This window comes from Leucopleurus acutus, assembly GCF_964270905.1.
Source record: "Leucopleurus acutus genome assembly, chromosome: 20".
Lineage (NCBI taxonomy): Eukaryota > Metazoa > Chordata > Mammalia > Artiodactyla > Delphinidae > Leucopleurus > Leucopleurus acutus.
In genome coordinates, this window is record NC_139162.1 from 41,860,715 (window position 1) to 41,882,324 (window position 21,610).

Consider the following 21,610-nt stretch of genomic DNA (forward strand, 5'->3'; position numbering starts at 1 on the left):
ACAGAGGGTGAGGTTAGACACCCACCCCAAATCCTCAGCACCATCAAGTGGCTTTCCACTCCCCCCCGCCACCCTGGGACCCCACAGCAGGGGACATGAGCTGGAAGGACCTGCACAGCTTTTGAGAGGGAAAAGAGCAGGAAGCCTGTGCTTATTCCCTCTCAGTGGCCTGCAGTTTCTATCCTTGTGCACCTAGAGCCCCAGAGAGGGGAGGCAGCTCTTGCCTTGGCCCGGCCCAAGGCAGCTGGATCAGGGGGGAGAATTCTAACTGCATGCCTTGATCTCCTCTGATCAGCACCTCCTTTCTACTCTTTTAAAATATTTCATGTCAGTGTGAAGAATGTGACAGGCCTTTCTCCATCTACGAAAGTGACATCTTTTCTGAAACAGTCACCAAATGTGTGTTCTGCCGGTTCGATGCAAAAGACTTGTCAACAGAGGCCTCACCATCATCAGAGGGGGAGGTCTCACTGTCAAGGGAGTGCAGCCTGGGTGAGGACGGCTGATGGCCACTGGAGCCTTTGGGTGACTCGAGCACAGGCCACCTGTCATATAGGTTTCGGGGCTCTGCACAGGCCTTTCTCTGGGGCCCCTCCCCAGCGGGTGGGCCTGTCAGGCTGGGGCAGGGGCCACGTTCTGGCTGGGCTCCCACCACTGTGCCACCTCCTCAGCTCCACAGCCCCTTGGGGATCCCTCTGTCTTTAGTTTATATGCAGAATAAATATAGATTCTTTTGGAAAACAAGTGTGCATGTGAATTCTAGAAACATTTTTGTTCTTTCTAAATTCTATGTCCTGGTGTCCATCCTGTCTCATTTTTGGAACACATTCTGGTCTCTGGATTTGCCCTGTAGAGCAGCCGCAGCCTCTTCATTGTTGAATGAAGAGGAAGCTGTGTAGCTCCATCTGTGGAGTGGACTGAACCGTGGCACTGTGGGTGCCTCCCTGGCTAAGGCTCCCAGATGGTCACTGCTCAGAGCAGAGGAAGGTCTGGTTAGGCAAGTGGGTGGTGGGCATTTCCATCACGGAATACTTCTTGCTCTCCACCCCAGTTTCTTTACTTTCCAGGATGCCCATGCATGTGTACAGCCTCCTTCCTGCTTCCACGCATACAATGTAATCAATTACTTCACAAAGAGCAAGGTATCAGTTAAGCGTGAAGGGCTCCCTTTTCCATCTGGTATGGCTTACAGGATTTCCGTCAGATATCATTAGTATGCCCCTTAGTCCTTTTTTAAAAAACTTAGTTGCAGGACTGATTTATTTAATGTTCATTGATTGGCATCCCATAATTCTGCCCATGAGCACCATAACCTGGTAGTCATTGCTTGGGCAGGTCCTGTGCTTGGTGCTACCCTCCTTCGTCACAACCAGGATGACTGCCCAGCTTCAGCAGGCTGTTCAGTATTTATGCATTAATTTACATGAATGATGCATGAACATGGCAAAACTCCACTGCATCAGCCTCCCAGCAATTGGGCTCTTTTTGGAAGAGAAGTCTTATCCCATCTCTGGCACATGAAGACATACATAAATGTATTCTTCCTCAGTGCTGTGGAGGATGTCTGGCCTGCATCCACTGTCCCCAGGGACGGGCAGTTAGGTTGCTTCTTGTTTTTAGCTCTTACAAACAATGCTGGAGTGAACCTTCTTGTGTACCTACTTTTGCAGAGACCTACATTTCTGTGGATTAGGCTCTCCCACTGGAGAAACCGCTGGGTCAATGGATTAGCAGGTTTTGGTTTTGTTGCTGCTCAAAGGCACTCTAAAAAGTGTTGTGATGAAGTGGCTGATGTGTCTGAGTGAGGAGCCCCAGAGGGGCAAGTGAGACGCCTGAGTGCGGAGGGCTTTGCCTTCCTCTGGCAGCGGAAACCTTCCACGTACGGTGTTGATGCTCTAAGGCCAGCGGCCTGGGCCCCTTTAAGCTCTTGATCGTTCAGTGCCTGCTCAGGGTCTCTTCAGTGCCCCCGGACTTTCCCCGTGCTCAGGGTCCGCGGAAGAGGCCCAACTGAAGCTATGGGTCTGGTTTCCACCGGCGGGCGGATGAGCCCCCAGAGCTGACGGCGCCGGAGACCCCGGTGGTCAGCGTGCGGCCGAGGAGGGCAACCGGCCTCCCAGGCTGAGGGCGCCAGTGTGATGGGTCCGACACGTGGTCACTGCGGGACCACGGCCGGGTTGAGCCCTGATCCAACGCTGGGGAGCCGGCAACCCGGCCGCGCTAGCGGGCCCTGGATCTCCGGACCGGGCCGGGGCTCGGCCTCGCCGGACAGCTTGCGTCAGTTCTGGAGGGCCGAAGACCAGATCTTTCGCGAGCATTCCCCAAAGATGGGCCACCCTGGCTCCACGCCGGGGTCTGACACTGCAACACTGGGAAGGCTAGCCGGCCCGGGCCCGCCCACTGCTCACGGCCCGAGCTTCCGGCTTCCGAGTACAACTCTTCGGTCTAAGCCGCCTGCGACGAGGACCTTACAGAGCGCATGCGTCAGCCGCCGACAAACCTTGTGCGCGTGCACGCAGCCTATACAGTAAATGGTGATGGGGAACGGACTCTCGCGGTAGTTGTGCGGGCGGCGCCGTGGCTTAGTTGGTTAAAGCGCCTGTCTAGTAAACAGGAGATCCTGGGTTCGAATCCCAGCGGTGCCTCAACCGAGCGTCCCGGCTTTCTTTTTACCCACGCTCTGTTTTGCTCTGTGCCCCTACCCAGTTCCTCCTCGCTTTGAGGGTGTGAGGGGCAGCTTAAGAAGCCAGTTTAATGCCCCCCCCTGCCCGCGGCAGTGTGGGGCGCTGGCCCTCCTCGGAGTCAGCCCCTAGCGTTTCACTGAGCTGCGGGGCATCCTTGACTCGGCCTCCGGAGCAGAGGGGACGTCCCCTGGAGGCGGCGCGGGACTCCCCGGGTGCCGTGGGAACACTCCTGGGGTTAGAGATGCCCCGCAGGGCGAGCAACCTGCCCAGGTTCCGCCGCCGCTGCGTTGGGAGGCCGAGCCCGGGCACTTCTCCGTCGATTTATTCCGGAAGCGGCCGACTGGACCTGACACCTCTCACATAGGCCTGCTGACTTACTCCCCTCTCTCCAGCCACGCGATCCGGATCATCATTCCCCAGATTGAAGACTGGGGCTTGCAGAGGTCAAGTGAGGCCCAAAGTCACGGGCACCTGGGAGAGCGGAGGATTGAACCCGGCCAGCGTGACCCTCAGGCTGATGAAAGAATGAAATTTCCAGGGAGGGAAGCTGGAAATTTGGGACTTCCTGTGCCAAATTTAGAGCCGGCTTCTCCAGAGGGCCCGGTGTGAGGCTGAACTCTAAGGCCCGGGGCTGCACAAGTAGACGGTTGTGGGTCCTGACCCAGAGAAATTGCATCGGAGGCTCTGGGGGTGCAGTGAGGCATTGGAATTAAAAGTTACCCAGGAATTCTCATGTCAGACGAAACAAAATTCAAGTCAGATGCAACAGGACAGTCCCAACGAGCTGCAGAAATTGCAGTTATGGTATCAGCCTGTGTTCTCAATAGTCAGACCACCTGCCCCAGAAGCAGCTCCTTTCTCTCCTTCTCCCACAGGTCTGAGTTTAGTGTGTGTGTGTGTGTGTGTGTGTGTGTGTGTGTGTGTGTGTGTTTCCTCCCTCTTCTTTGGGGGTCAGTTCTCGCCCTTTGCAGCTTGGTTGTTTTTGATTGGCGTTGCACAGGAGAACCTGTGGGGATACTTTGAAGCTTTGCATTTCTGTTGGGAGCATCCTCCTAATCCAATTGGAGATGAGTTTATTGGTAATAAGGCTTGAGTCACTGTGGCGCTGGGTTTTTTGTTGTTTTTTTTTTTCTGGCTCATCTTTACTGCTAGCCTGAGGTATTCCAGGTCAGTTTTGAGCATTTACCTATTAGGTGGCTAAGGGGAGATGTTGGTTGTGGGTATGAGTCTGGGTCTTAGGGAGGGTCAGCTGGAGAAAAGCATTTGCGGGTCACCAGTCTTGCGTGCAGCAGTTAACTCTGAAGGTGTTGCAAGGGTGAGCACTCCTGGGCAGTGAGCAAAGCCAGAAAAGACAAATAGGCCCAGGGTTGAGTGCACCCCTCCTTCTTTTCTTTAAAAATGCCATGCTATTCTTGCTTGCTGTGCCCTGTGCTTGGAATGCTGTTTCCTGCACCTTTTGCAGAAATGGGTCTTTGTCATCTCCTGGCCTTTAGCAAGTGTATCACCTCTTTGGGAGGCCTCCCCTCACCACGCTCTGTCCAGGAGTCTCTGCCACCCCCCAGGCCAGCGTCCAATACCTCATCCTGCTTATTTCCTTTACAGCCTTTTCACGGTCTGAAATCACCTTGTCTATTGTCCATTTTCTCAAAGAGAATTAAGCCCCGAGAGGTGGGGAGCCACATATGTCTATTTACCTAATGATTCTTGGAATATAATAGACATTTGTGGACACATGACTTTTAAAAAATTGGCCACATTCTCTTGATTGGATTATGCATTTTGAGGGTTTTTTTGGACAGCTAGCCTGTCTTTTCAAATGCTGTAAGGCAGCAATTCACAAAATGTGGTTCATGGACCCCTAGGGGTCCCTAAGACTCTTTCAGGTGGTCAAATCTATTTTCATAATGATACTGTTACATCGCTTTATCACTGTGTTGACATTTGCACTGATGTGCTACAGCAGTCCGCTGGCACCTGAGCAGGAATCAAGGCAGTGGCACCAGGGGGCCCTAGTTGTCATTATATTTATTCTACACTACCACACTTTCACAGAAAAAAAAAATTTCCCTTAAGAATGTGCTTATGAAGCAGTAAGCATTATTAATTTTATTAAATGTTAACACAAGTACTTTTAATATTTTGTGTGAGGAAATGGACAGTAGGCAGAAAGCACTTCTGCTGAGTACTGAGGTACAGTGGTTGTTCTGAGAAAAAGTACTTGTGTGATTGTCAGCTGACAAGACCATGTTTTTCATGGAACACCATTTCTACTTGAGAAGATAACTGGCAGGCAAACTATGCTTATTCAAACTTGGGTATTTAATAGACATTTTCTTGAAAATGAATAAAGTGAACCTATCACTTCAAAGAAAACAACTGACAGTATTTGTTGCCAACAATAACATCTGAATTTCCAAGTGAAAACTAAAATTTTAGAACGGTTTTATACACCATCATGAGTTTGACAGTTTTTCAATATTTAAAATCTTTCTGATGAGATTTGTGGTTATATTAATGAATATATACTTTTGACATTGTATAATGAGATAAGTCAACGTTTGGAAGATATGCGTAATTCAGTGAGCCAATATTTTCCAAATGACCGATGCATGATCCATTTAAAGAGGACAATCTACCAGTGTATTTTAATGTAACAGAGTACGAAAAGTTCATTGGTACGGTTTCAGATTCCACACTACCATTTACTCAGTTTGGGTGTAGTATAAAAGAAGAGTATTCACAATTTTCTGGAAAAGGCTATTAAAATACTCCTCCCTTTTCCATCTATGGAAAGGGCATATGAGGACATATTTCTTCCACTTCAACCAAAATAACATATCACAACAGACTGAATGCAGGAGTGGATATGACAATTTAGCTGCTTTCTGTTAAACCCAACATAAAAGAGATTTGCAAACTGTAAAACAGTGCCATCCTTCTCACTCAATTTTGTTTTATTTTGTAAATAGTTTCTTAAAAAATGTTATTTAACATGTAATGGGCTTATTATTGTTATGTTAAAATGAATTAATACATATTTTAAATTCTTCTCAGTTTTAATTTCTAATATCTCAAATATTGATAGATATTCCAAATAAACAAAAACTTATTTGGGATCCTCAATAATTTTTAAGAGTACAAAGAGATCTCAAGATAAACAATTGAGAACCACTGTTTTAATGCAAAAGCTTTTGGATCCTTGAAAGGTTTTAAGAGAGGCAGAATAAGTGAGAGTACTGGGGTGTGTGTGAGGGGTTGCAAGCATTCCCCTCAACCCACTGAATCCACTTGTTTGAATTATGGTGACTGTGGATTGGAATGTGATGACAGCACCGTTTTCACTGATTGATGACTCCTTTGATAGTGTTGAGTGAATTGTCTTGATTAGATGACAAAATTATGATTTAAATAAAGTTTTGAAATCATACCAATACATCCTTCTGATGAAAGTTCAAATAAGAAATGTATAGACCAAAATAGGTGAGAAGCAATATAGTGTTATAGTTAACACAGACTCTGGAACCAGGCTGCTTTGCCATGTACTAGCTGTTAGCTGTGTGTATTTGTTACCAGTGATAAACTCTGGGCACATTTTTTATCTTCTCTGTGACTCAGTTTCTGCACATGTAAAATGGAAAGTATAATAATAATTACCTCATTTGGTTGTCCTAAGGACTAAATGAGTTATTTTCATAACTTATTTTCATGACCTTAGTTCACATAGAGAAAGTGCTTCATAAGGGTTTAATGTTAGGTCTTCAACTGATTGGATGAGGCCCACCCATATTAGGGAGTAATATGCTTTACTCAGTATTTACCCAGTAATTAACTTACTCAGTAATTACTCAGTAATATGCTTTACTCAGTCTACCAATTCGAATGTTAATTTCAGCCAGAAACACCCTCACAGACACACCCAGAATAATGTTTGATCAAACATCTAGCCACGCTGGTGACCCAGTCAAGTTGACACATAAAATTATCCCCCCTAAAATACCCATATCCCTTAATTATGAGGGTTCTAATTTCTCCACAGCCTTGACAACACTTATTATTACCTTTTTATAGCCATCCTATTAGGTTTGAAGTGGTATCTCACTGTGATTTTGATTTGCATTTTTCTAATGACTAATGATGTTGAGCATCTTTTCATGTGCATGTTGGCCATTGGTATATCTTCTTTGGAGAAATGTCTATTCAGATCCTTTGCCCATTAAAGGATTAATGGGTTATTTGTCTTTCTATTATTACATTGTAATTATTTTTTATATACTCTAGATACAAGTCCGTTATCAGATATATGATTTACAAATATTTCGACCCATTCTGTGAGTTTTCGCTTTCTTTATACTGTCATTTGAAGTTCAAAACTTTGTAATTTTGATCAAGTCAATTTATCTGTTTTTTTTCCTTTTTTGCTTATGCTTTTGGTGTCTAAGATTGCATTGCTAAATCCAAGGTCATGAAGTTTTAAATTACGTTTTTTTCTAAGGGTTTTAAATATTTTGCTTTTACATTTGGGTCTCTGATTCATTTTGAGTTAATTTTGTATATCATGTGAAGTAAGGGTCTAACTTCATTATTTTGCATTTGGACATCCTGTTGTCTCAGCACCATTTATTGAAAATCAATTGACCATAAATATGAGTGCTTATTTCTGGATTCTCAGTCCTATTCCATTGATCTATATGTCTGTCCTTACGTGAGTATCACACTGTTTTGATAACTGCAGCTTTGTAGTAAGTTTTGAAATTGGGAAGTTTGAGTCCTCCAACTTAATTCTTCTTTGAGATAGTTTTGGCTACTCTGGGTCCCTTGAATTTACATATGTATTTTAGAATGTTTGTCAATTTCTGCAAAGAAGCCAGCTGGGATTTTGATAGGGATTACTTTGGATTCATAGATCATTTTGGGGAGTATTGCCACCTTAACTATAGTAAGTCTTCCAATCCATGAACATGTCATGTCTTCCCTTTATTCAGGTCGTCTTTAATTTCTTTCAACAATTTTTTTTTTAGTTTTCAGAGTATACATTTTGCACTTCTTCTGTTAAATTTATTCCCAAGTATTTTCTTCTTTTTGATGTTATTGTAAATGGAATTGTTTTCTTAATTGCTTTTTCATATTGTTCATTGCAAATGTATAGAAATACAATTGGTTTTGTATCTTAATCTTATATCCTGAAACCTTGCTGAACTTATTAGTTCTAATACTTTTTTAGTAAGTTCCTTTGGACTTTTTATATACAAATCATGTATCTGTGAATAGTTTTACTTCTTTTTTCCATTCTGGATGTCTTTTTATTTCATTTTTGTGCCCAATTGCTTTGGCTAGATCCCCCAGTACAATTTTTTTAAAAAATTTTATTTTGTTTATTTATTTATTTATTTATTTTTGGCTACTTTGGGTCTTTGTTGCTGCATGTGGGCTTTCTCTAGTTGCGGCGAGTGGGGGCTACTCTTTGTTGTGGTTTGTGGGCTTCTCATTGTGGTGGCTTCTCTTGTTGGGGAGCATGGGCTCTAGGTGCATGACATTCAGTAGTTGTGGCTCGCGGGCTCCAGAGCACAGGCTCAGTAGTCGTGGCGCAAGGGCTTAGTTGCTCTGTGGCATGTGGGATCTTCCCAGACCAGGGCTCAGAACCCACGTCCCCTGCATTGGCAGGCTGATTCTTAACCACTGCACCACCAGGGAAGTCTCTCCAGTACAATATTGAATAGAAGTGATGATAGCACACATCTTTGTCTTTTTCTTATCTTAGGGGCAAAGCATCCAGTCTTTCACCATTAAGTATGAGGTTAGCTGTGGATTTTTCATAGATGCCTTTTATGAGGCCGAAGAAGTTCTCTTCTATTCCTAGTTTGTTGAGTGTATGTATCGTGAAATGGTGTTGGATTTTGTCAAATGCTTTTTCTGCATCTGTTGAGATAATTATGTGGTTTTTGTTTTTTATTCTATTGATGTGATATATTACATGAATTCATTTTCAGATGTTAAACCAACCTTGCATTCCTGGGATAAATCTCATGTACATGTGTTTTTCACATCAATGATCAACAAATTCATCTTGCAGTCTTTCCAGGTGCGTGCCCCTAAATTCTTCATATTCTCCTGTGTTCCTGGCTTGGCTGTGGCTGTTGCATGAACCAAAGGACCCCTCCCTTGTTGGTGGGCGTTGTGGTGGTATGGGGTTTTCTCTGCATCTCACCACCGTGGACAAATCTGGGATGTTACTCGCCTCACACACAGGTTTCTTTGCGCATATGGGTTTTTCTAAGACGAAGTTGAGAGAGGATTGCTGATGGTAGTGTGGATAGGCCACACGTTTTTCCCCTCTTCCAGCTGTTCTGGAAAACCTACTCCTCCATACCTGCCAGCCCTGGAGTCTGCCAATATCAGGAATAGCTTTTTAAAATGCCATCTCGTTGTTTTAACCCATATTTCCCGTGCTTCCAAGTGGAGTTGGACATCCTTCTATGTTTATTGGCCATTTGCATTCCTTCTGTGAATTGCCTGTCCATGTCCTTTGCTCAGTATTATGGTTGTGTTGTTTGCTTTTCTTATTTGATTTGCAGGCAGAATTTACATTAGATAAGAATCCCTTGCCTTTTGTAGATGGAATCAATATTTATCTCTCATTCTGTCATTTGCCTTTGAACTTTGTTACAGAGTCTTTTGTCTTTTCATTTATTTATGTCCTCTTTCAAGTCCTTTGGTCAGTTTACACTGTTCCTAATCTAGGTCTTGTATTATTTCTTGCTGGGTTTATTTCTAGGTATGGTGAGTGGGATAATTTTCCTATTATTTTAAAATTCCTGTACTCCTGCTGTGTAGGAATGCCCTTGATATTTGGATGTGGCTTTTTACAGTCTTTTTTTTAAAAAAATAGATTTATTTATTTATTTATTTTTGGCTGCATTGGGTCTTCATTGCTGCACGTGGGCTTTCCCTAGCTGCGGCAACCGGGGCTACTCTTCATTGCGGTGCACAGGCTTCTCATTGCAGTGGCTTCTCTTTGTTGCAGAGCACAGACTCTAGGCGAACGGGCTTCAGTAGTTGTGGCACGCGGGCTTCAGTAGCTGTGGCACACGGGCTTCAGTAGTTGTGGCTCTCAGGCTTTAGAGCGCAAGTTCACTAGTTGTGGCACACGGGCTTATTTGCTCCGCGACATGTGGGATCTTCCCGGACCAGGGCTCGAACCCGTGTCCCCTGCATTGGCAGGCAGATTCTTAACCACTGCAGCACCACGGAAACCCCTGGATGTGTCTTTTTTAAGCAGCCCTGTTGCCTGACTCTCTTACAGTTTGCTTATAGTCCCTTCAACATTTTGTTAGATTTTTGGGCAGATTCTGGGTTGTGCAAAGAGGGATATTGAATGGTAAATTTAATCTTAAGGGGAAAAAAAAGGTAACTTACAAACCAGAAAGAGATATCTGTAATACATATGAGTAACAAAATAATTTTTGGCAGAGGAAGGGCCCAGTGGGGTTAGCAGAACAGTAGAAATTATGTCATCTTATCAGAATTTGAAAAGTCAGGTTATCAACAATCCAAGTATTTATCCAAGAAAAATTAGTATTTAGCAAGAGAAATTAAAACAATATCCACAAGAAGACTTGCACACAAATGTTCACAGGTGCTCTAAGCACAATAACAAAAGCTGGGACCAGCCCAGCTGTCTGTCACAGGAGATAAACTGCGGCATATCCAGGCCATGGACTTCTACAGAGTAACCAAAAGGAATGGACTTCTGATACTTACATCCATGTGTATGAAATCTCACATTGGGCAGAGTAAAACAGTACAGAATTTATGATTCTATTTACATAAAACTTGAGAAAGTGCCAATTAATCATAGGGACAGTAGATTAATAGTTGCCTATATGGTGGAGGGATTGACTGAGAAGGGGCACCAAAAAAAACTTTTTGGGGTGATGGCAGTGCTCTTTATCCTGGTAGGGGTATGTATTTATCAAAACATTTATTTATTTACTTATTGTGGCAATCTTTGAAAAAATTTTATTGAAGTATAGTTGATTCACAATGTTGTGTTTAATTTCTGTTATACAGCAAAGTGACTCAGTTATACATATATATATATATTCTTTTTCATTATGGTTTATCACAGGATATTGAATAGTTCCCTGTGCTGTACAGTAGGACCTTGTTGTTTATCCATTCTATATATAATAGTTTGCATCTGCTAATCCTAAACTCCCAATCCTTCCCTCCCCCAGGCAACCGCAAGTCTGTTCTCTGTGTCTGAGAGTCTGTTTTGTTTCACAGATATGTTCATTTGTGTTGTATTTTAGATTCCACATATAAGTGATATCATATGGTATTTGTCTTTTCTTTCTGGTTTACTTTGCTTAGTATCTCTAGGTCTATCCATGTTGCTGCAAATGGCATTATTTCATTCTTTTTAATGGTTGAGTACATTCCATGGTGTGTATATATATATATATATATACCACATCTTCTTTATCCATTCATCTGTCGATGGACATTTAGGTAGCTTCCATGTCTTGGCTAATGTAATTAGTGCTGCTATGAACACAGGAGTGCATGTATCTTTTTGAATTATAGTTTTGTCTGGGTATACGCAGGAGTGGGATGGCTGGATCCTTGGCAACTCGAGTTTTTTGAGGAATTTCCATACTGTTCTCCATAGTGGCTGCGCTAATTTACATTCCCACCAAGAGTGTGAGAGGGTTCCCTTTTCTGGGTGTGGCAAGTTTTGAGGGTTACCTCTAGGGAGTCAAGAAGTAAAGCCTGGCGCTTAGTAAAGCAGCCCCCAGTTAGCCAGTGGTGACCTTTGATCTCTAGAATACCTTGGAACTTGACGGGGGGAGGGTGTCCAGACTTCCAGTGACTGTCCAAAGGTAAGCTTGTTAGGTTCTTCCACTAATAAAGTGGTGGCAGCTACTGCCCAAAGGCAGCCAGGCCGACCTCGGGCCACAGAATCTAGTTGTTTGGAAAAATAACGTAGCTTCTCTATTAGGGCTCCCAGAGTTGTCCCCTGCTTTTCAGCCATGTACAAAATGAATGGCTTTTTAAAATCGGGGAGACCCAGAGCAGGAGCATTAGCGAGGACCTGTTTGATACTATTAAGAGCCTTTTCCTGTTCCCCAGTCCAAAGTAATGGTTCTGTATAGGGGCTTTTAGTGGTTTCATATAGGGGCTTAGCCATTAGCCCAAATCCTGGGATCTAGATTCTGCAAAACCCTGCCATGTCTAGAAAGGTATGGAGATGTTTCTTTGTCTTTGGGGCACCGAGACCTAATATAGTTTGTTTTCTATCTTGAGACAGCTGTCTTCTTCCAGAGTTTATCATGTAACCCAGGTATTTAACTTGTTGCTTTGAGATTTGTGCCTTTTTCTGGGAGACCCTGTAACCCTGGGCCCCAAGGAAATTAAGAACTTCAATGATGTTCTCCTCTGAGGCTTCCATGGTAGGGCTACATAATAATGTATCATCCGCATACTGTAGAATAGCCCTTTCTTTTAGGCATATTTCCCTTAGTTCCTTTCCTAGGGCCTGGTTGAACAAAGGTGGGTTGTCCCAAAACCCCTGTGGTAGTACTGTCCGGATGTATTCTTTCATCTGGTCCGAGTGGGAATTAGCCCACTTGAAGGGGAACAGATATTGTGAGGGGGGGTGAACTGGGATGTAAAAGAAGGTAGCCCTGAGGTCCAGCACAGCAAACCATTTAGCATTTTCAGGGACTTGGGCTAGTACGTTATAAGGATTGGCCACAAGGGGGTGAATAGGGACCACGACATCTTTTACTGCTCAGGTCTTGCACCATCCTGTATCACACGTTTGGTTTAACTGGCAGAATAGGGGCATTGCTTTGAGACTGACAGGGCGCCAAGAGGCCATGTCTCAACTATTTATGAGGGATTGTAACCCCTTCTTTCCTCTAACCTTATGGGGTATTGTCTCTTGTTAGGGTAAGTGGCTTCTGGCTTAAGGCTGATTTCCGCAGGTTGGGCATTTATGGCCCTCCCAGGGACTCCTTTGTCCCAAACTGTAGTTATTCTACTGCTTGTAGAGTATGGCTGGGAATAAGCCCTTCCACTTCTTGTTGATCTGCCTTAGCTGGGGTCAAGATAAGGGGCTGCTCGGGGCCTCCTAACCATAATATGGCCTTGAGAGAGCCCAGAAGATCTCTCCCCAGTAGTGGGGTAGGACACTCAGGCCCAACTAAAAAGCCATGTAATATCAAATGCTGCTCAAATTGGCAAGTGGGAGGCCCAGTAAAGTACTGGGTGCAAAGCTTTCCATCGACACCCGTCACTGTGCAGCTTTTAGAGGAAAGAGGCCCAGCCTGAGAAACCAGGACAGAGTAAATGGCTCCTGTATCAATTTAAAAATTGATCTTCCTACCTGCTACATCAAGGACCACTGGGGCTCCTCGATGGAGATAGACATCTCATGGGAGGAGCTGCCAGAATCCCTGGGCTGCCTCAGTCTTCCAGCATGGCCATCTCAAGAGCAGGAGCCCCCCTTCCCCTTGGGGACCGCGGGCATTCCCATCTCCAACGACCGGTCTGTTTGCAGACTGGGCTTGGCCCGGGGGTCTCCTTCTGGTACTCATGGGCCCAATGGCCAGTTGACTTGCATTTGAAGCATTCCGCCTTGTCGGTCTCATCTCCAGGCTGATGGTTGAACCTTCTTTCACCCTTTGGGTTGCTCTGAGGTTGCAAGGCATGGCTGACAGCAATGGCTATCAGTTTAGCTTGAACCTTGGCCTGCCTTTTTTCATGTTGAGTTCTTTCCTCCTCCTCAGTTTATTGTGATGATTAGATATCCCAAAGGCTACCTCTAGGAGTTGTGACATAGGGGTTTGAGGGCCTAATTGTAACTTTTGGAGTTTTTGCCTAATATCAGGGGCAGACTGACTGGTAAAGTGTTGTCCCAGCAGGGATTGACCCTTGGGAGTGGAGAGGTCTCTGTTAGTAGATTTTCTAACAGCCTTCCACAAGCTGTCCCTGAAAGAGAATGGGTTTTTTCTTCCTCATGGGTAACTTCCTTGACCTTTTCATAGTTGACTGGCTTCCAAATACACTTTCTCATTCCTTCTAATAGGCACTGGACCTTGTGATTCTTGGCCCTTTTCCCCCTAGGGGATTATAATCCCAAGTGGGCTCCTGATTTGGGACTGTGTCCCCACCCACATCATAAATGTTGGATTGGTCCCTGGTGAGCTGGTCAGCGTGTCCCTGCCAGAATTCCTGGGCTGCCTCAGAAAAAGAGAATCTTTTGCTTCTCTTCATGGGTACAGCAAGTAGAAGAGACAATTTGGATGTCCCTCCAAGTTAAATCAAGGGCCAGGGTTAGAGCTTGAAATCCTCCGTGAATCTAATCCCAGAGGTGTTCCTTCTGACTTAGAAGGGGATGCTCCCGTGTTGAGCAAACTTGAATCCAGGGATCCGAGTCAGGGCGCCAAGGGCCCTAAGTCTGGACCCGGGGGCTAGGTCAGCTGGTGGGTTCGGGCCACCTCCCCAGCCCCCTGTGGGCCCAATTCCTCCTTTGACTGTGGCGTACGGAACCACCAAGAATGAACTCTCCCACCTCGTACTTGATCCCGAAAGACTCAAAACTCATTTAATTGTACACTTAAGATGTAAGTATTTTACTGCATGAGAGTTAATCTCAATTAAAATATTAAAATAATCAAAGTCGTGTTAGCAGCCATCTGGATCTTTACCCCAGTCTGCCCCACCAGCTCCATGCGGATTTCACTCTTCCTTCCTATTGCCTGTGTCCTCATGGCGGGCCAGGCCTCCATCTGGGGGCTGTGTTATCACCCCCTATTTCTACCTCCTGTGTAATTCCAGCTTAAGGGGCTCCAGATAGGGGTTCACCTGGGCCAGGAGGACAGAGATGTGCACACCCCATTAGCTGCTTCCTGGGAAGGGTTTCACATTTAATGGTCATCTGGAGGCCTCAGCCTTGGGGCTGAACCCACTGACAGCCTCTGGGGAAGAAGCCTGACTGTCAGGGAAGGGCCCAGAGCTGGGTCTCCACTGTGCTGGGTTCTCAGCTGGGGGAGACAAAATCAGTCATGAATTTCTCTTACCCCAGCTCCGCTCAATCATGTGGTTATTTTTATCAATCAAACTGTACTGTTGAGTGTATTTGTACAAATTATAAGATTTTATTATTTAACTTAATAGGTAACTAATACAGAAACAGAAAAAAACATTTCACACCACATTATATTTCTTATAATTAATTAGATTATATTTTAATACAAAAACTCATCAAAATTTCACTTAAACTCAGCACACATGAAGTATCTACTAGGCGTAGAATTATTTATTTACTCTGTGCTCTGGGAGCTGTAACATGAGGTTGGAAGGTCTGGGTGGGGGGCTAATTCAGGCTGGAGGGGCATTAAGCTGGGGAGGAAAGGGCAGGTATAAGAATTAGTGTGGACTGGTTTCCAGCCTTGATGTTTTTGTTCCTCACCGGTCTGTGCCCCTGAGATCCTCCATCACTTCCCTCTGAACAGAGAGTGGCTTCTTAGAAGGCTGTTGCAATCAGTTATTTATTTTGTTTTATTTATCTTATTTTATTTTTAATTGAAGTATAGTTGATTTACAATGTTGTGTTAATTTCTGCTGTATAGCAAAGCGATTCCATTATACATGTATATGCATTCTTGTTTTTATATGCTTTTCCATTATGGTTTATTACAGGACATTGAATATAGTTCCCTGTGCTATACAGTAGGACCTTGTTGCTTGTACTTTAAACAGTAAAACGGTACCAAGTCAGCCACTAGCTGTGCTTCCTCTGCTATGTGCATCAGATTACCTGGCATACCTGTGTGTACCTGGGACTGAGTTGCATCCAGGAGCGTGGGAACCTTGCTTTAAGGAGGGTTCTGGAGGCCAGTTGTTGCTCCAGGGAGCGACTCTGCTGATGAATTCCTCAGCAGAGCTTCCTCGGGTCAGCCCCAAGGACACATAGCTAAGGGTGGCCTCAGAGGTGGAGGCCATCCTGGGATGGCTGCCAGGCCAGTGACTCAGTAAGTCCATACCTATGAGAATCAAGCCCTGGAGAAGGCCAGGCTGAGCAGTTTCATGGTGGAGGTGCACCTCTGATTTCCCTCTTTCAATGAGTCCCAAAGCTCTTTTTAATGCATGACAGTAAAGAATTTTCTTTGAATCACCATGACTTATAGAACAGAATATAATTATATAAACGTATTCATCAAGCAAGGATTTCTAGACCACGTTTTCTAAGTTTGTAAAATATCATTATAGAGCTAAGAGTTTATTCTAGATCACAGCACTTCAAAATGAGATTGGAGGTAAACAAGTGAAGAGCTCTGTAATTATGAGACCTGTATTATTTCTTTACGTTCTAAAATGAACAAATTTGTAATTAGTGTGTAACAATTTATTATCCACATAAACACGTACAACTTCTCCCAGTAATTTTGAGAGAATGCTGGATTTTATATTCACAACCCACCACGTTTATTGTTGCATCTTATAGTCTATAATTTTGCTAACAATTTAGAAATAATAGTATAATTCTTTCAAACCACATCCACCACCCAAATGCTAAACAAGCAACATGATGGAACAGAACATGCAAATGTAGGTAGCAAAGGGGCCAGTGGATTCTGACAGATAAAGTGGGTGTAAACCAAGCGTGTGCTGCTGGCTGGGTGTTGTTTCCTGGTATTTTCATCAGTGTCTTTTGGAGGCGGGTCCAGTCGAAGGAGACAGTGTCAAGGCACATGGGACGGAGGGCATGAGAACATCCTGTGTGGCAGCTCAGAGGACCGAAGCCCTGGCGGGAAGGGAGGCGACCTGTTGGGTGGGAGCCCAGCACCTGGTCCCTGCGTGCTCCTTAGGACTCCTTCCACTGAAGAAGAAGAGAACTTGGTTGGGTCCTGACCCAGGGAAGTCCCTGGGTGGCGCTGGCTTCTGGTTGGGTGGCCTAGGCTCTCCAAAATGCTTCAGGACCTGCTCATTCTCCATCCCTTGGTTCTGCTTCCCTTGGGGTTGCCTCCATTCCAGATGGGAGGGGAGTTGGTTGCTAGCAGATCTAGATGGACATTCCGCTGCCCCACCAGCTCAAGGGTAGAGTTTCCCCAGTTTCGAAATCTTGGGCCGAGCTTTGTGAGCCAGAGTTGGGCCTCAGGGCTTTCCTGGGTGAGATGCTGTCACCCGGAGGAAAAGAGGGAGGGCTGGGTGGGCGAATCCCACAGTGTCCCCTTGTGACCCTGGCGACACATCAGCATCATCTCCTGAATGACTCGAGAGAACTTCTGAAGGGACAAAACCAAATCAAACCAAACCAAACCAGAGGAAAGAAGATGCATGCAATGTGATAGTGTTTATGATGCTTAAAAAACAAACCCAAACTCACGTGGTATATTCTCTATGGTACACACATATAGGTATGTAAAAAACCTTTTTGTTAGGGGTCAGAAGGGTAGATAGGAAATTCATTCCAGTGTCTACCTCTGAAGAGTGGGGGAGGAGACTGGAATGAGGCATCAAGAGGGCTCTGACTTTATATATACTAGCCTAAACTAAACTTTAATATTTAATTAAATAATAATTTGCGTATAACTAAACAATAATTTACATATATATATATATATATTTTTTTTTTTTTTGCGTTACGCGGGCCTCTCACTGCTGTGGCCTCTCCCGTTGCGGAGCACAGGCTCTGGACGCGCAGGCTCAGCGGCCATGGCTCACGGGCCCAGCCGCTCCGCGGCATGTGGGATCTTCCTGAACTGGGGCACGAACCTGTGTCCCCTGCATCAGCAGGCGGACTCTCAACCACTGCGCCACCAGGGAAGGCCCTAATTTACATATTTTTGGTGTATAGTGTTGAATTTTGACAAATGCATAAAGTCGTGTAACTACCACCACAATCATGATGAAGTCTCACCACCCCAAAAATATCCTCTGTAGTTAACCCCTCCACAAATCCCAGCGTCTGGAAACCACTGATCTACTGTCCACTCCTAGAATTTTGTCTGTTAGAGAGTCATATAACTGGAATCATACTGTATGTAGCCATTTGAGTCTGGTTTCTTTGGTCCATGTTGCTGTATGTAACAGTAGTTTGTTCCTGGTTTTCTGCTGAGTGATATTCCATTGTCTGGATGTACCAGTTTGCTTACCTTGTTGAAGGAGATTTGGGTTATTTCCAGTTTGGGGCCATTATGAATAAAGTGGCTATAAATATTCAAATAAAGATTCGTGTGAACATAAGTTTTCACTTTTCTAGGGTAAATACCTATGTGTGGGATTGCTGGGTCAAAGGTAAGTGTATGTTTCACTTACCTATGACCAGATCAGAAACTGCACTCTTTCCCATAATGCTTATGCCATTTTGCATTCCCGTCAGCAATGGATGAGAACTCAAGTTCTACCACGTTACCAGCACTTGGTATTGCCAATGTTCTTATTTTAGCTGTTCCAATATGTGTGGTGGTTTCCATTTGTGGTTTAAAAAAGACATTTTATTTTGAAATAATTTTAGACTTACAGAAGAGTTGCAAAAATAGTACAGAGAGTCCTTCGTCAGATCCCCAATATTAACATATTACATAATTTGGTGTGTTTATCAAAACAAAGAAATTAATATAGGTGCAACACTGTTAACTAAACTGCAGACTATATTCAGATTTCCCTAGTTTTGCACTAAGGTGCATTTTTGGTTCCAGGATCCAACCTGGATCTCACATGGCATGTAGTCTTCCTGTCTCATTAGTTTCTTCCAGTAGGTACTGGCCAGGTATTTTGTGGAATGTCCCTCAATTTAGATTTGTCTAAATTTTTTTCGTAAATGGACTGAGATTATGGGTTTTGGGGAGGACACCATGCAGTATTTTTCTTTTTTTTTTGTCTTTGTTATTTTCTGGCTCTGCCAGCTCATCTGTGTATTCTCAGTCCCAGCCCTGGACAGTCTTCCCCAGGGACCCCTGGTTCCTTGTATTAGAGAAGAGTATTTAGAAACCAAGTTCTGGGTGCTGGGTGAGCTCATTGCTACTGAGGTGTCACTGCTTCTAGGCCCTCTCAGCAGACAGAGCTAGGGAATTCTAAACATGCATATATACATATCTATTTTCTGTCTGTCTGGGTACATACTGATACTTTAACACATGAGTTCATACTGATATTTCTAACTGCAGTCCAGCACCACAGTGTTCTTTCTTGCATTCCCCCCTTGCTTTTTCGGTAACTTCATTCTCAGTCAGTGAAAAACCTGTCTCTGTCATTATCTCCAATACATTCACTTATTTGTTCAACTCTACCAGACATGTAAAATGGTTTCAGAATTCAGAGCTTGTATCTGTTTGAGAAACAAATCTGCCAACCAGAGCACAGTTTATGTACAGTTCTTTTTTTCTTTAGTCTTACAGTATCTAGTCAATATACACTGTCTTAGCTCCTTTTTTCTTCACCAGTTTCAGTGTGGTTAAACCATCCATTTGTAAACAAATTTATTTGTCACAGTGTGCATTTCATCTTGGATTCCCCTGACATTTTGGGTGATTTCTAAATAATTTTTTTTTTTTTTTGCGGTATGCTGGCCTCTCACCGCTGTGGCCTCTCCCGTTGCGGAGCACAGGCTCCGGACGCGCAGGCTCAGCAGCCATGGCTCACGGGCCCAGCCACTCCGCGGCATGTGGGATCTTCCCAGACTGGGGCACGAACCCGCGTCCCTGCATCGGCAGGCGGACTCCCAACCACTGCGCCACCAGGGAAGCCCTCTAAATAGTTTTATACAGTAAAATTTACTCTTTGTGGTGTACAGATCTATGGATTTTTGACAAATTACACACGCTGATTTTCCAGTGTTGAACCAGCCTTGTATTCCTGGGATAAACTCCATTTAGTATCCTTTTAATATATTGCTGGATTAAATTTGCTAATATTTTGTTGAGGAATTTTGCATCTATGTTCGTGTTGCATATTGGTCCATGGTTTTCTTTTCTTGTAAATTCTTTTTCTGTATTTGGTATCAGCATAAATCTGACCTCATACAGTGACTTGGGAAGTTTCCCTCCTGTTTTATTTTCTTGAAAAGGTTGTGTAGACTTGATATGATTTTTTTCTTAATTGTCTGATAGAATTCAGCAATGAAACCATGTGGGCATGAAGCTTTCTTTGTTGGAAGGTCTCCATTACAAATTCAATTTAAAAAGTAGATATAGTACTATTTACTTCTTCTTGAGTGAGCTTTGGTGGTTTCTTATGCATACATTAACCATACATTAATCATACATTAACCATACATTAATCATACGTTAAATATATTTACAATACAATCAGCAATCCCACTCCTAGGTATTTGCCCAAGTGAATTGAAAATTTCTGTTCACACCAAAATCTTTCAATTCAGAAGCCCATGGCAAGTTGTAGCACACACTATAGGAATATCTAGGAATGGCTCCTGCTTGACGCCAATTCCTAGGGCTTCAAGATCAGACAGCCCTTGGCTCCCAGTTGAATAAACTAGGTCTAAGCATATCAATGTGGATAAAGCTTGTAAACATAACACTGGATGAAAAGCAAGTTGTCAGAGGATACAGCAATATGTAACCACTTAAGTAAAACAATATGATACGTTGGTCATGGTCTCTTCAATAAAATTGAAGAGAAGGTATGTGTACCAAACTCAGGCTGGGTTAGGGATGGATAATGGGTTGGGGCAAGATTCTCTGGAGGTGATGACTGATTCCAAGGGATGCTGGATAGACTCCTTTCCTACAGGTTGGGACTTATGGAATGAGAGATTGGAGACACGATAAAAGAACAGTATTTCTGTAGGCAGCCTGAGCCATGATACCACCTGCTTCAACTCGAGTCAGTAAACACCCGCTAATTACCTACTAGGTAGGTGTGAGCAGAGCCGCCCCGGATGATGAGGATGTAAAAGGTAGCTTAATATCTCTAGGGAGGAGCTAACAGCTTAAGGACACAGACAGCCATGGAAATAAGACTGTAAATAAGACAAGAGGATGATGTGTTCAGCCCCAGAACGCTGTTTGAAGTACAGAAGAAGCAGTGAGGTGGGAGGGAGTTTTATCTTCCTCTGGGAGGGCAGACAGAGTATAGCTGGCCTGGGTTCTGAAGACTGAATAGGAGTTTTTCTGAAGGGGGTGCAGTTGGATAATGGCTAGTATTTACTGAACGCTTACTCTGTGCCAGGCACTGTTATAAGTGCCTTGCGGGTATTAGTGCTTTGAGTTATTACCGTGATCTAGTGAAGTAGGTACTATTGTGGTCCTATTTATAGACGAGGAAACCAAGGTTCACAGAAGTTAAACCTGCTCCCGTGGGGAACGCGTGGGGAGGCAGGTTGAATCCTCCGCAGGTTGACTCCAAAGCCTCTGTGCTTAATCGTGCCCATCTTCCTGCTTGCGTGACGTGGGGTACGGGACGTGTGGGATGACTTCTAGGGGACTGGGATGATCAGGATCACGACTGTCACATCCTGCCGTAAATACTATTGAACTACAAAGCCAGGATGCTGCCCTCCCTTCAGTTCTTCTCCAGTGTTTCTCATCTGATTGAGGAGAAAATCTTTGCTTTGAAGCTAGTGTGTCATGAATGTGCTAGCCTTCTTCCTAACTCTCCTTGGTGGAGATTAATAGACAGAAAGACAGAGACAGAGAAACAGAGACAGAGAAGACAGGGGTGGAGGCAAAAAATTGCAATGTTTTGTTTGGGTCATGCTTGTAGTTATATAGAGATAGCTCAAGTAAATACTTAAGGAAAATGAAGCAGTAATACTTAAGTAAAATGAGTTGACTTAAATACAACCATTAAGTCCATAATAAAGGCTCACTGTCCAGCATGGTAGAGGAGGGGTCCTCTGAGCCCTGGCGAGTGAGCAGGACTGCACTAGGCTCTGCATGTGTCCCCCAGGAGTCCTAGGA

The 21,610-nt window shown here is 44.1% G+C and overlaps 1 protein-coding gene across 1 annotated transcript in view; it reads left to right on the forward strand.

The window, feature by feature from the left end:
* WDR88 (WD repeat domain 88) overlaps positions 1–506 on the forward strand; it is a gene marked incomplete at both ends in the record, with an annotated part of 38,985 nt that extends 38,479 nt beyond the window's left edge. Inside the window, one exon of the mRNA XM_082861883.1 lies at positions 333–506. Coding sequence (XP_082718009.1) covers positions 333–506 — 174 coding nt within the window. The remainder of the gene's footprint in view (positions 1–332) is intronic.
* Between the last annotated feature and the right edge of the window lie 21,104 nt (positions 507–21,610).